The sequence below is a fragment of the Hemitrygon akajei genome, chromosome 17 (genome assembly GCF_048418815.1).
Source record: "Hemitrygon akajei chromosome 17, sHemAka1.3, whole genome shotgun sequence".
NCBI lineage: Eukaryota > Metazoa > Chordata > Chondrichthyes > Myliobatiformes > Dasyatidae > Hemitrygon > Hemitrygon akajei.
This window is the reverse complement of record NC_133140.1, coordinates 21780129-21792742: the sequence shown is the minus strand read 5'-3', so window position 1 is coordinate 21792742 and position 12614 is coordinate 21780129. Positions and strand designations below refer to the sequence as shown.

General features: G+C 40.7%; 1 protein-coding gene across 2 annotated transcripts in view; it reads left to right on the top strand.

Annotated features, from left to right (window-relative positions):
- Window positions 1-12614, top strand: part of LOC140740537 (adhesion G-protein coupled receptor G1-like) — an 86837-nt gene that overhangs the window by 44890 nt on the left and 29333 nt on the right. For both annotated transcript variants that reach the window (XM_073069784.1, XM_073069785.1), the window contains exons 5-12: window positions 207-248; window positions 614-653; window positions 4040-4184; window positions 4908-5048; window positions 6431-6550; window positions 10152-10194; window positions 10281-10384; window positions 11824-11951. In XM_073069784.1, the coding sequence (XP_072925885.1) occupies window positions 207-248; window positions 614-653; window positions 4040-4184; window positions 4908-5048; window positions 6431-6550; window positions 10152-10194; window positions 10281-10384; window positions 11824-11951 (763 nt within the window). The remainder of the gene's footprint in view (window positions 1-206; window positions 249-613; window positions 654-4039; window positions 4185-4907; window positions 5049-6430; window positions 6551-10151; window positions 10195-10280; window positions 10385-11823; window positions 11952-12614) is intronic.

Sequence of the window (12614 nt, the reverse complement as noted above, 5' to 3'; positions counted from 1 at the left end):
CTGCCAGTTATTGAGATCATCATTGCCCATCCAGATGAATGCCAGTTTTCCTTTGTTGGCCACATATCCCCTGGTACTACTTAGATCTGAAATCCTGTTGGTTTGTGAACTGAATCTATGTAGCAACTGGACATCCACAGCTCTCCCAAGGAGCCAGAGCACTGCAGCAACTCTGTAACAATGGCTCTTTCTATTTGTCTCTGTAGATCCTTGCTGCAAATATAATTGTAAAAAACAGAAATGTGAAGGTCAGTAATTTAACTTTTATTATCATGAGAAATTTTCAGCTCTTTGAATCTTTTCCTTTTCAACCAAAACATGGTCAGGAAATCTTGATTAGCTTCTTTACTTCACTAAACACTGATTAAATACTAGAGGGCACCGGTCCCTCTTGCTTTCTTGTCCAACTAATTCCAATTCCTTGCCCTTGGTCCAGATTGCACTCAGTGTAAACCTGCCCCACTGCCAAGTATAATACGTTGATTTCTTCTATTGAACTAATGACCTGTTTAATCATTGGTTAGCGAAGGAGAAAAATGTGAAGAATTAAAATAAACGGGAACACAAATTATTCTTGAAATACAACAATTTTTTCTGCTATTTTTCATTTCAGATTCCATAAAGAAAACTGGATCAAACAAGGAGCATGACATGTATATTAATTTTCTACTGAAAATATTCTATTTTCTACTGAAGTCTGATATTTAGCTAAAGAAGAATGGTGATCAGAAAAAAGAACAATTTCAGAATTATGTTTCCTTAATTTATTATGTATTTTGTACCTTGTTTACAACAGTCTGAAGTGCAGATTATTCATCACCCAAATGACCAATACACTGGGGATGTCTCCCAATAATACATTACAAAAAGGATCCTTGGTTCAGCATGAGTTGGCCAGATGCTCCCATTGCTCTGGGTGGGGTGGAGAAAGTGCATTCCTCAGCTTCCTCCTATCATCTCACTGAACCTTAATGGAAAGTGCACATACACAGGAATTCAGCACATGATAAATTAACTTTCCTCATCATCTCTTGACACTGGCCTTAATCTGCAAAGGATTGCAGAAGGCATGTCCTGCAGCTTGCTTGCTCACTCACAGAACAGTGAAGATGGGATGGACTCCTTTGGTGGACTGCAGAAACACCATTGTTCTAGCAATGAATGTACAAACCCTCTTACTTATACCAGAGAACATAGAAATCTACAGCACATTACAGGTCCTTTGGCCCACAATGTTGTGCTGACCATGTAACCTACTCTAGAAACTGCCTAGAATTACTCTACCACATAGCCCTCTATTTTCTAAGCTCCATGTACCTAGCTAAGAGGCTCTTGAAAGACCCTATTGTATCTGCCTCCCCCACCATTGCTGGCAGTGCATTCCATGCACCCACCACTCCTTGTGTGAAAAATTTAGCCCCTGAAATCTCCTCCGTACCTACTTCCAAGCACCTTAAAACTATGCCCCTTTGTGTTAGCCATTTCAGCCCTGGGAAAAAGCCTCTGGCTATCCACACGGTCAATGCCTCTCATCATCTTCTACACCTCTATCAGGTCACCTTTCATCCTCCGTCACTCTGAGGAGAAAAGACCAAGTTCACTCAACTATTCTCATAAGGCATGCTCTCCAATCCAAGCAACATCCTTGTAAATCTCCTCTGAATTCTTTCTATAGTATCCATGTTCTTCCTGTAGTGAGGTGACCAGAACTGAACACAGTACTCCAAATGGAGTCTGACCTAGGACTTATATAGCTGTAACTTTACCTCACTCAATCCCATGGTTGATGAATGCCAACACTCCATACACCTTCTTAACAACACTGCCAACTTGTGCGGCAGCTTTGAGTGTCCTATGGACATGAACTCCAAGATCTCTCTGATCCTCCACAGTGTCAAGAGCCTTCCATTAATACTATATTCTGTCTTCAAATTTGACCTTCCAAAAGGAACCACTTTACACTTATGTGGGTTGAACTCCATCTGCCAATTCTCAGCACAGTTCCGCATCCTATTGATGTCCTGCTGTAACCTCTGACAACCCTCCAGACTATCCACAACACCGCCAATCTTTGTGTCATCAGCAAATTTATCCACCTTTCTACTTCTTCATCCATTTATAAAAAAATCACAAAGAGGAGCGGTCCCAGAACAGATCCCAGCAGAACACCACTGGTCACTGACCACCATTCAGAAAAAAAACATCTACAACCACCCTTTGCGTTCTGTGGGCAAGCCAATTCTGGATCCACAAAGGAAGATTTCCTTGGATACCATGCCTCCTTACTTTCTGAATAGCCTTGCATGGGGTACCTTGCATGAGTTATACAGCTCTCATTACATGCAAATGCAGTTCAACTCTTTGAGTGATTATGCAGAAAGTTTGAAGTTAATAACTCATCAGGGATGATTGATAAGTTTGTGGCCTAAGGTAGGAGATGAGTTACTAACTTCAAACTTTCTGCATAATCACTCAAAGAGTTGACCTGCATGTGCATGTAACGAGAGCTGTATAACTCATCTCCTTCTGCCTTAGGCCACAAACTTACCAATCACCCATCTGTGGACACTTTCTGGAGGTCCAACATCCATATGCTCCACAACCTCTGGACTAAGTTTGTAAATGTAGGAGGGGACTATGTTGAAAAATAAATGTGCTAGGTTTTCTAAAATTGACTCCTTCTACCTTGGGCCACGAACTTATCAATCACCCTAGTACACTACATCCACTGCTTTACCTTAATCAATGTGTTCTGTTACATCCAATCAGGCTTGTAAGGCACAACCTGCCCTTACATTGATGATGTAAAGATCATTTCCAGAGGCTAAGCAATCTCCTCCCTCACTTCCCATCTTGTCCTGTCCTGGCAACTTATCTAGCTTAATGCATTTCAAAAGCTCTAGCACATCCTCTTTCTTAGTGTCTATATGCTCAATCCCTACAAATGCCAAGGTCCTTTTTCCTGGTGAATGCTGAAGCAAAGTAGGTCATTCAACCCTTCTGATCTGCCCACTATTCAATATGACTATGGCTGATCTGCACTAAGCCTCAGCTCTTCTTTGAACCAGCTCCCCATAGTGCTAAATTTCCTATTCCCTGAAAATAATTCATCTATTATACATTCTCTAAGTACCCCAGGGATCCAGCTACCAGCATGAAGTACTCACATAGAGAATCACATCAATGCCACCTTGCTGGAATTTCTCCCACCAGTGGAAACATCTCATTATCATGTCTTCAAAGGATTTTACATATTTCAATAAAATCACCATTCATTCTCCAAAGAGTATAGATTTAATTTATTTTGCCAAATGTGTCAGGACAAACTACTCCAAGACAGTTGGTGTCATTGGAAATAACTCATTTGATCAGACAAGACATTTGTGGATCTATATTTTTGTGTAAAGATTCTGTCAAAGTATCAACGTGGGAATGTAAACACAATCATCTTTAGAGAGGAGAGGATTTTTGTTCATTCCTCAGGATGATTGGTCCTTGTCTAGATTACCAGATGAAGGCTTCTGGTAATTTTGCTGTTTGGTCATGTTACATTGAGATCCATGTCAACTGTTGATTCCAGCCCCACAATATTTGCAATTTGTGTGTTTGCATGTGCACACAAGTGGTTGTTGTTTGTGTGTGTACATTTTTGTGGGTTTGCAACTATGTGCTATGTGTTTGAGGAGTGAATGTGGTGCAGACATCTCTGTGTATGTCTGCTGTGTGTTTATGTGTGTGTGTGAATGTAGCAGCATCAGTGGTGAGGATGTGCTGTTAAACTTTACTCTATTCATTGTGCACTGATCACTGGAACCCACCTGCCCTTTCAATCACATGATTGTACTGATATTGATATGATTGTAGAAGCTTTCATCAATATGACTGATGCAGGTTTGGGTGAGGCACAGAGAATAATAAATGGGATTAAGGAGGAAAAGAACTGAATTGAGGTGACATAAATTACTCTCCCATCCATTGAGACAGTAAATTCACATGTTACATTACTGTTTATACATTTTCATTTCTTCTGGTTTCACAGAAACAAACTGTGGTGCTTGAAAATGTCATTTTCATGTACAGAGTTAAAGAATGATGCTATGGAAATACACAGAGATTATAAAGTTTTGAAAAAAAAGGGAATCCCCAGAAAACAACAAATAAGACTGATTGCTAATTCATCGTGGGTAAGTACAAGGAACTCACAAGCTGTGCACCTATGCTGCAGCTACATATACGACCAATGTTTAGGTCACTCATTAAACGTTTCTCGATTAACAAAACAGAAAGGAAATTTGCCTAAAAGAAACAACAGATGATATTTATGTGTCATTTAAATGTTTCCATCAAGATAAATCAATGTGTTTTTCTTTGTGATGGACAGCCTAAACTACAGAGAGAGATTGGATAGGCTAGGACTTTATTCCTTTGGAATGTAGGAGATTGATGAGTGACTTTATGGAGATAGATAAAATCATGATGGGTTTTCATAGGGTGAACACACAGTCTTTGTCCCAGGAGTTGGGAGCTAAAAATCATAGGGCATGGGATTAAGTTGAGAATTGAAATATTTAAAAGTGACCTGTGGGGCAATTTTTTCATGCAGAAGGTGATACATTCATGGACTATGCCGCAAAGAAAGTGGTTGAAGCAGGTACAATAACATCTAAAAGACATTTGGATAAGTACATGGATAAAGGGGTTTAGAGGGATATCGGCCCAATATGAGAAATTAAGACTAACTTAATGGGCACCATGTTTGGAACAAAGTTCCTGTTTGCATGCAGTTTACATCTCCACAATTATAAGACTTTCCTACTTTACAATCAGATCAAGTGTTGTTAAATCTGTACCTATTATCAACAGAACACAGAGTGAATGGTGAAATTGTTTCCCTTTGACTTGTATAGGTGGGTGAACAAACCACTGATAATCAGGATGCTGATGTTGAGGTGATCCTTCCAGCTGAGCTAGCTGAGAGAGCTGAAGAGCAACAGAATGACCTTTCAAGGCTAATTTTCACCGTATTTAATGACAGCGAACTCTTTCAGGTAAATTGTTCAAAGGTATCATTGAAGCCTGTGTAAATTTTCACTTGCAACGAATGCAATGAGACTTTTTGTAAGAGCAAACACAAGGAAATCTGCAGATGCTGGAAATTCAAACAACAACACACACAAAATGTTGGTAGAACACAGCAGGCCAGGCAGCAGCTATAAGGAGAAACGCTGTCAACGTTTCGGGCCGAGGCCCTTCGTCAGGACTGGTCAAGTCAAGGACAAGACTTGGTCAAGACAGGACAAGACTTTTTGTAAGCCTACATTGCTACCATTCAGGTGAAAAGGGCCGAGTGCCTAAAATAGTCAGACCTAAGTTTAAATTATTCTATCTCTCAACCTCACCATCTCAGAATCAGGATCAGATTTAATATCACTGGCATATGTTATGTAATTTGGTGCTTTGTTGCAGCAGTACATTAAAATACATAGTAATAAAATCTATAAATTATATTAAGTACTATATATCAAAATAAATTAATAAGTAGTGCAAAGAGAGAGGGAATCAAAATACTGAAGAAGTGGTCTGGGTTCAATGCTCATTCAGAATTCTGATCATAGAGGGGAAGTCGCCGTTCCTGAAACATTGAGTGTGTGTCTTCAGGCACCTGTAGCTCCTCCTTGATGGTAGCAATGAGAAACGGGCATGTCCTGGGTTATGGAGGTCCTTACAGATGGGTACCTCCTTTTTGAGCCATCACTTTTGAAGGAGCCCTTGATGCTGGGGAGGCTGTTGTCCCATGATAGAGTTGACCGAGTTTACAACTTACTGCAGCTTATTTTGATCCTGTGCACAGGCCCTACCTGATACCAGATTGTGATGCAGCCAGTTAGAATGCTCTCCACAGTACACCTGTAGAAATTGATACATCTTTTGTGACATACTAACTCTCCTCAGACTCCTGATGTAATATAGACATTGTCATGCCTTATATGTAATTGCATCAATATGATGGGCCTAGGATAGATCTTCAGATATGTTGACACCGAGGAACTTGAAAGTGCTCACGTTTTCTACTTCTGATCCCTCGATGATGACTGATGTCATCTTACCCTTCCTGAAATTCACAATAAATTATTTGGTCTTACTAACGTTGAGTACAAGGTTATTTCTCCCATGGCCTTTTCCTTGTGGTTCTTGGTTGGGTTGGGAGGATGTAAAATCTGAAACAGTGCTGGAGCCATGTGAATCTAGATCCCAGTCTGATTTGAGATGGTCCACCACTGGCAGAGGTGCAAAGTTGGCCAGAGGTTTTGTGCAAAGTTACTACAAAGTTAAGAATACCTAAAAATAGTGATAATTGTAAAAAGTATCTGATGCTGTGCTTTTCAACACAGTACCTTGCTGAAAGGACTCTTGGTTTATTTCTCTGTAGGGTGAAAATAATAGCACATTATTAAATCATGAGGTGTTTGGGATTATTGTGGGAAATACAAGTATTCAGAACTTAACGGAAGGTGTGACTATTAAGGTTAATCACGGTAACATGGTGAAGGTAAGAATTTTGTCAGTATTTCAGAAACATTTTGAGAATAATGACATGCCTTTAATTCAATTAATGTTTTTCCTTATATTACCCAGACACTCATTACAACAACTCACTTGGTTTACTATTTCTCAGTTGTTTAACTCAAAACTGTCAGCTTAGTCAAAACGCTAACCATCCTGGATAACATAGAAACATAGAAAAACTACAGCACAATACAGGTCCTTCGGCCCACAGATTTGTGCCAAACATGTCCCTACCTTAGAAATTACTAGGCTTACCCATAGCCCTCTATTTTTCTAAGCTCCATGTACCTATCCAAAAGTCTCTTAAAAGGCTCTATCATATCTGCCTCCACCACCATGGCCGGAAGCCCATTCCATGCACTCACCACTCCCTGCGTAAAAAACGTACACCTGACATCTCCTCTGTACCTACTCCCCAGCACCTTAAACCTGTGTCCTCTTGTGGCAACCATTTCAGCCCTGGGAAAATGCCTCTGACTATCCACACCTCTCATTCTCCGTCGTTCCAAGGAGAAAAGGCCGAGTTCACTCAACCTGTTCTCATAAGGAATGCTCACCAATCCAGGGAACATCCTTGTAAATCTCCTCTGCATCCTTTCTATGGCTTCCACATCCTTCCTGTAGTGAGGCGACCAGAACTGAGCACAGTACTCCAAGTGGGGTCTGACCAGGGTCCCAAATAGCTGTAACATTACCTCTTTGCTCCAAAATTCAATTCCACAATTAATGAAGGCCAATACACCATATGCCTTCTTAACCATAGAGTCAACCTACGCAGCTGCTTTAATCGTCCTATGGACTCAGGCCCCAAGATCCCTCTAGTCGTCCACTCTGCAAGAGTCTTACCATTAATACTATATTCTGCTATCATATTTGACCTACCAAAGTGAACCACTTCACACTTATCTGGGTTTAATTCCATCTACCACTTCTCAACCCAGTTTTGCATCCTATCCGCTGTAACCTCTGTAGTCCTCCACGCTATCCACAACACCTCCAACCTTTGTGTCATCAGCAAACTTACTAACCCATCCCTCCACTTCCTCATCCAGGTCAGTTATAAAAATCACAAAGAGTAAGGATCCCAGAACAGATCCCTGAGGCACATGATTGGTCACTGACCTCCATGCAGAATATGGCCTGTCTACAACCATTCTTTGCCTTCTGTGGGCAAGCCAGTTCTCGATCCACAAAGCAATGTCCCTTTGGATCCCATGCCTCCTTACTTTCTCAATACGCCTTACATGGTGTACCTTGTCAAATGCCTTGTTGAAATCCATATACACTACATCTACTGCTCTTCCTTCATCAATGTGTTTAGTCACATCCTCAAAAAATTCAATCAGGCTCGTAAGGCATGACCTGCCCTTGACAAAGTCATGCTGATGATTCCTAATCATATTATACCTCTCCAAATGTTCATAAATCCTGCTTTTCAGGATCTGCTCCATCAACATACCAACCACTGAAGTAAGATGCACTGGTCTATAATTTCCTGGGTTATCTTTACTCCCTTTCTTGAATAAAAGAACAACATCCGCAACCCTCCAATCCTCCAGAACCTTTCCCATCCTCATTGATGATGCAAAGATAATTGCCAGGGGCTCAGCAATCTCCTCCCTCACCTCCCACAGTAGCCTGGAGTACACCTCATCTGGTCCTGGTGACTTAACCAACTTGATGCTTTCCAAAAGCTCCAGCACATCCTCTTCCTTAATATCTACATGCTCAAGCTTTTCAGTCTGCTGCAAGTCATCACTACAATCATCAAGATCCTTTTCCATAGTGAATACTGAAGTAAAGTATTCATTAAGTACCTCTGCTGTTTCCTCCAGTTCCATACACACTTTCCCACTGTCACACTTGATAGGTCCTATTCTTTCACGTCTTATCTTCTTGCTCTTCACATACTTGTAGAATGCCTTGGGATTTTCCATAATTCTGCCCACTAAGACCTTCTCATGGCCCCTTCTGGCTCTCCTAATTTCTTTCTTAAGCTCCTTCTTGTCAGCCTTATAATCTTCTAGATCTCTAACACTACCTAGCTCTCTGAACCTTTTGTAAGTTTTTCTTTTCTTCTTGACTAGATTTATTACAGCCTCTGTACACCACAGTTCCTGTACCCTACCATAACTTCCCTGTCTCATTGGAACGTACCTATATGCAGAACTCCACACAAATATCCCCTAAACATTTGCCACAATTCTTCCACACTTTTCCCTGAGAACATCTGTTCCCAATTTAAGCTTCCAATTTCCTGCCTGATAGGCTTGTAATTCCCCTTACTCCAATTAAACGCTTTTCTAACTTGTCTGTTCCTATTTCTCTCCAATGCTATTGTAAAGGAGATAGAATTATGATCACCATCTCAAAAATTTTCTCCCACTGGGAGATCTGACACCTGACTAGGTTCACTTCCTAGTACCAAATCAAGTACAGTCTCTCCTCTCGTAGGCTTATCTACGTATTGTGTCAAGAAACCTTCCTGAACACACCTAACAAGCTCCACCCCATCTAAACCCCTTGCTCTAGGGAGATGCCAATCAATATTTGGGAAATTAAAGTCTCCCATCACGACAACTGTGTTATTATTACACCTTTCCAGGATCTGATTCCCTATCTGCTCCAGCATTATATAAAAACTGTTGAGTCATCATATCTAAACAATGTGTAACAGTCTATTGATAAATTACTGACTAAAAAGTTTAATTCACATTCATTTGAGCTGTTAAATTTACTTCCATCCATGCACATTACTGTTGATGCATTAAAGCTAACTTACTTACACTGATATAAGTTAGGGTGCAGTTTGAGTCTCCAATTCTAATACTTCAGTGCAGTAAAGAACAATTGGACAGCACTGGACAAGGCATCTAATTCCTCTCCATGCTTACATTGGGTGTAATAGGGTCATAAGGGTACGTCATGGAAACAGGCCCTTTGTCCCGAGTCTGCACCAACCATCAACCACCATATTCACATTTATCATATTTTTGTCCTCCCCACATTCATACCAACTCCTTCCAGACTGTACAAAACAACTATAGACAAAGGCTATTAACACTGGGCAATTAACCCACCAATCAGCACATCTCTGGGATGTGATGGAAAACCAGAGCATGTAGTGGAATCCCACATGTTCATAGATGGAACCTGCAAACTCCATACAGAAAGTACCTGAGGCCAGTTTCAAACCCAGGTATCTGGAGCTGTGGGTCAGCAGCTCAACTGTGCCAGCTCTGATAGAAATCCAACTCTAAGATTCACTAACAATATTTTGAGAGCTTCTCTCAATTTCTTGAGACTTTTATAAATTTCTTTTCTGTCTTTTAACAACATCAGAAAGTGACATTATTGCTGATGTTTACATCACACTAAAAAGAGTGCAGGAGATAGTGGGACTTTGTACAATGAAGATACACAGCTCATTTGTACGATCTTATTAATCAGAAGTTTAGTTCTGTAGAAGCACTAGGATTCTTTTGTACAAACCCTGGTGCCCACAATGGTACAATATTTTGAACAGTTATTGCAGCAGGTTTCTGGTAACACACAAACTAACTAAACAAATTTATATATTTCAGAAAGGATCACATCGATGTGTATTCTTGTTTGAAAGTGACAATGGTAAGCTGAAAACCAGTTCAAATATTTCAGTCAGTGTTGGAAACCCTACTTAAGAGTGTAATTTTAGGCATAAACTAATATTACAGAAAAGGTCTCAGACTCCTGGAATTCCACGGGCTGTAAGACAACAGTTGAGGGTCATCAAACCATTTGTGTGTGTGACCACCTGACCTTCTTTGCTGTGCTGCTGGTAAGTTTTACATTTGTTTTCACTCAGAGATAAGGGATAACAGTATGCCTGTCATCTGTAGAAGGCACCTCGATCTGTCCTTTAATCTATCATAGGGTTATAGCATTTTTGATTCATACAGCACAGAACAGGTCATTCCATTCAGGCCACCATCTCTACACTGACCACTATGCACTCCTTTACACCAATCCCATTATATTCTCCCTGTGTCCCCCTCAGTTCCCCCATTTCTACCCACTCACCTACACATTGGGGTAATTTACAGTGGCCAACTAACCTAACAACTGATCCAGGACTTTGACACATGGGCGGAAACCAGGGGAATCAGTAGAAACCTGTGTGGCCTCAGGGAGAACATGTAAACTGCACACAGACAGTACCCAAAGTCAGGATCCAACCTGGGGCACTGCAGCTACGAGACAGCGAATCTGCTAGCTGTGCCACTGAGCTGCCCACTTCCTTCTTTTCAAAACTTCATCTTCTTCAGCCAGTCCTGTTTGTCCTTAAGTCCTCAAGGTCAGCTGCTTCACCAAATCATGCTGTGAAAACATACTGACCTGAGTGAGTCTCTCCACACAGTATACAAACATCCAATCTCCCATCCCTGAACAGAGTACAGTCGTACTGGTACTGAGGATGGATCCCATTTTAGGTGAAATCCCACTGAGGTTTGACAAGGTAAGCTCCCAGTTGTAGCTTTCATATGCTTCATGATAAGTAATGTTGAAGGAAGCTCATGGGTTTGGTGAGCAAGACAGGAAACACTGGCTGCAAATAGGTATATTAATCATTTATTTACAAACAGTACAAAATTCGACCAAACATTTGTTCCTCCACGTTACACAAACTACAGAACTAAATATTCACACTTAGTCAAGAGTGCGTGCCTTCCCAATGGTTTTGTGCAGCATGCTTCAGACAAATGGGAGAGAAAGCAAGTCTTCGTGCATGCTATTTTATATCCAGGATATTTGAAACTCGACACTGGGTAGCCAACCAATGGGAAGAGCAGTTGCAGTTTCTAAACTAACCAATCCCATTAACCTGCTTCAACGTTACATATACACACCCCCAAAAAAGTCTGCTGAGTACCCAGGTACAGAGACATGCTGATGGGCAGCAACACCAAGCCCAGTTTGCTGAGTCTTGAGGGATGGGAGAGAATCCACTGCAACTGTGCTCTGCTACATTTTATATTTCCTCCAGCTTTGAGGATTCTTAGATTTAAAATGCGACTGATATTCAGGGATAATACGTTAATATATTTTTGAAAGCTAATTAAAACACAAGAGTAAAAGAAAATCATTTTACATGCATTTTAGGTATTGTTAATGTTCAACTAACTTTATTTACGATAATTTAAATCAGCTCCATGAATAAACACTTCAGAGTGAGAACAAGTTTAATTTTTGCTCAACAGTCACCATTATTTCCCAAAGGACTTACGCCTGGACAACAACACTTTGGATGAAAAAGATGTGATATCATTAACATACATCACAGTGACTGGCTGTGCGATCTCTGCCATCTTCTCAGTCATCACAGTATTCCTTTACTGTGTGATCAGGTGAGTGACACCATCCAGTGAGTTCTGTGGGAGCATCACTGATCAGACTGCACCTTGTCGTAACCTCAGTCCACCCAGGAGCTTGTGTGTTTCACAGATCAGTCTCTGCTGTGAACCTTCTAATTATCCCTCCATGGAGCAGTAAAGAAATGGACACTGATTATTCATCACTCACACTGTCACCATCTCTGTACAAATTACCCAACAATGACAATGACACTAACTACAGATTACCCAGCACTGACAGTACTTTACAAACCAGTTGACAGCTAAGCTGATTCCTTTACAACACAGGGTGGTTAACAGTAGTGCTGTCAGTGTTAGAAGATGAACAACCATTACTTACTGGATGCACGACATTAGTTGAGGTAATCCACACTAGAATGAGAAGCTTGGTAGAAAGGTGTATCATATTGCTTACACTATAATAAGCAGCTATTTTATGTTTTAATAACACATTGTTGCATGCGCTATTAGATGTGTATTGATCTGTACATGTGTGTCAAGGCTGGACGCTACCAGTAAAGAACCATGAAACTTAGTTCCCATCTCCAGCGTTTTTATTAATAACATAGTTGTGTAACCTGGCCACATACACAACAAATTGGCGACGAGAATTATGAACCTACATCTCAACATTTCTAAGGTAGGGATGTGTTCGGC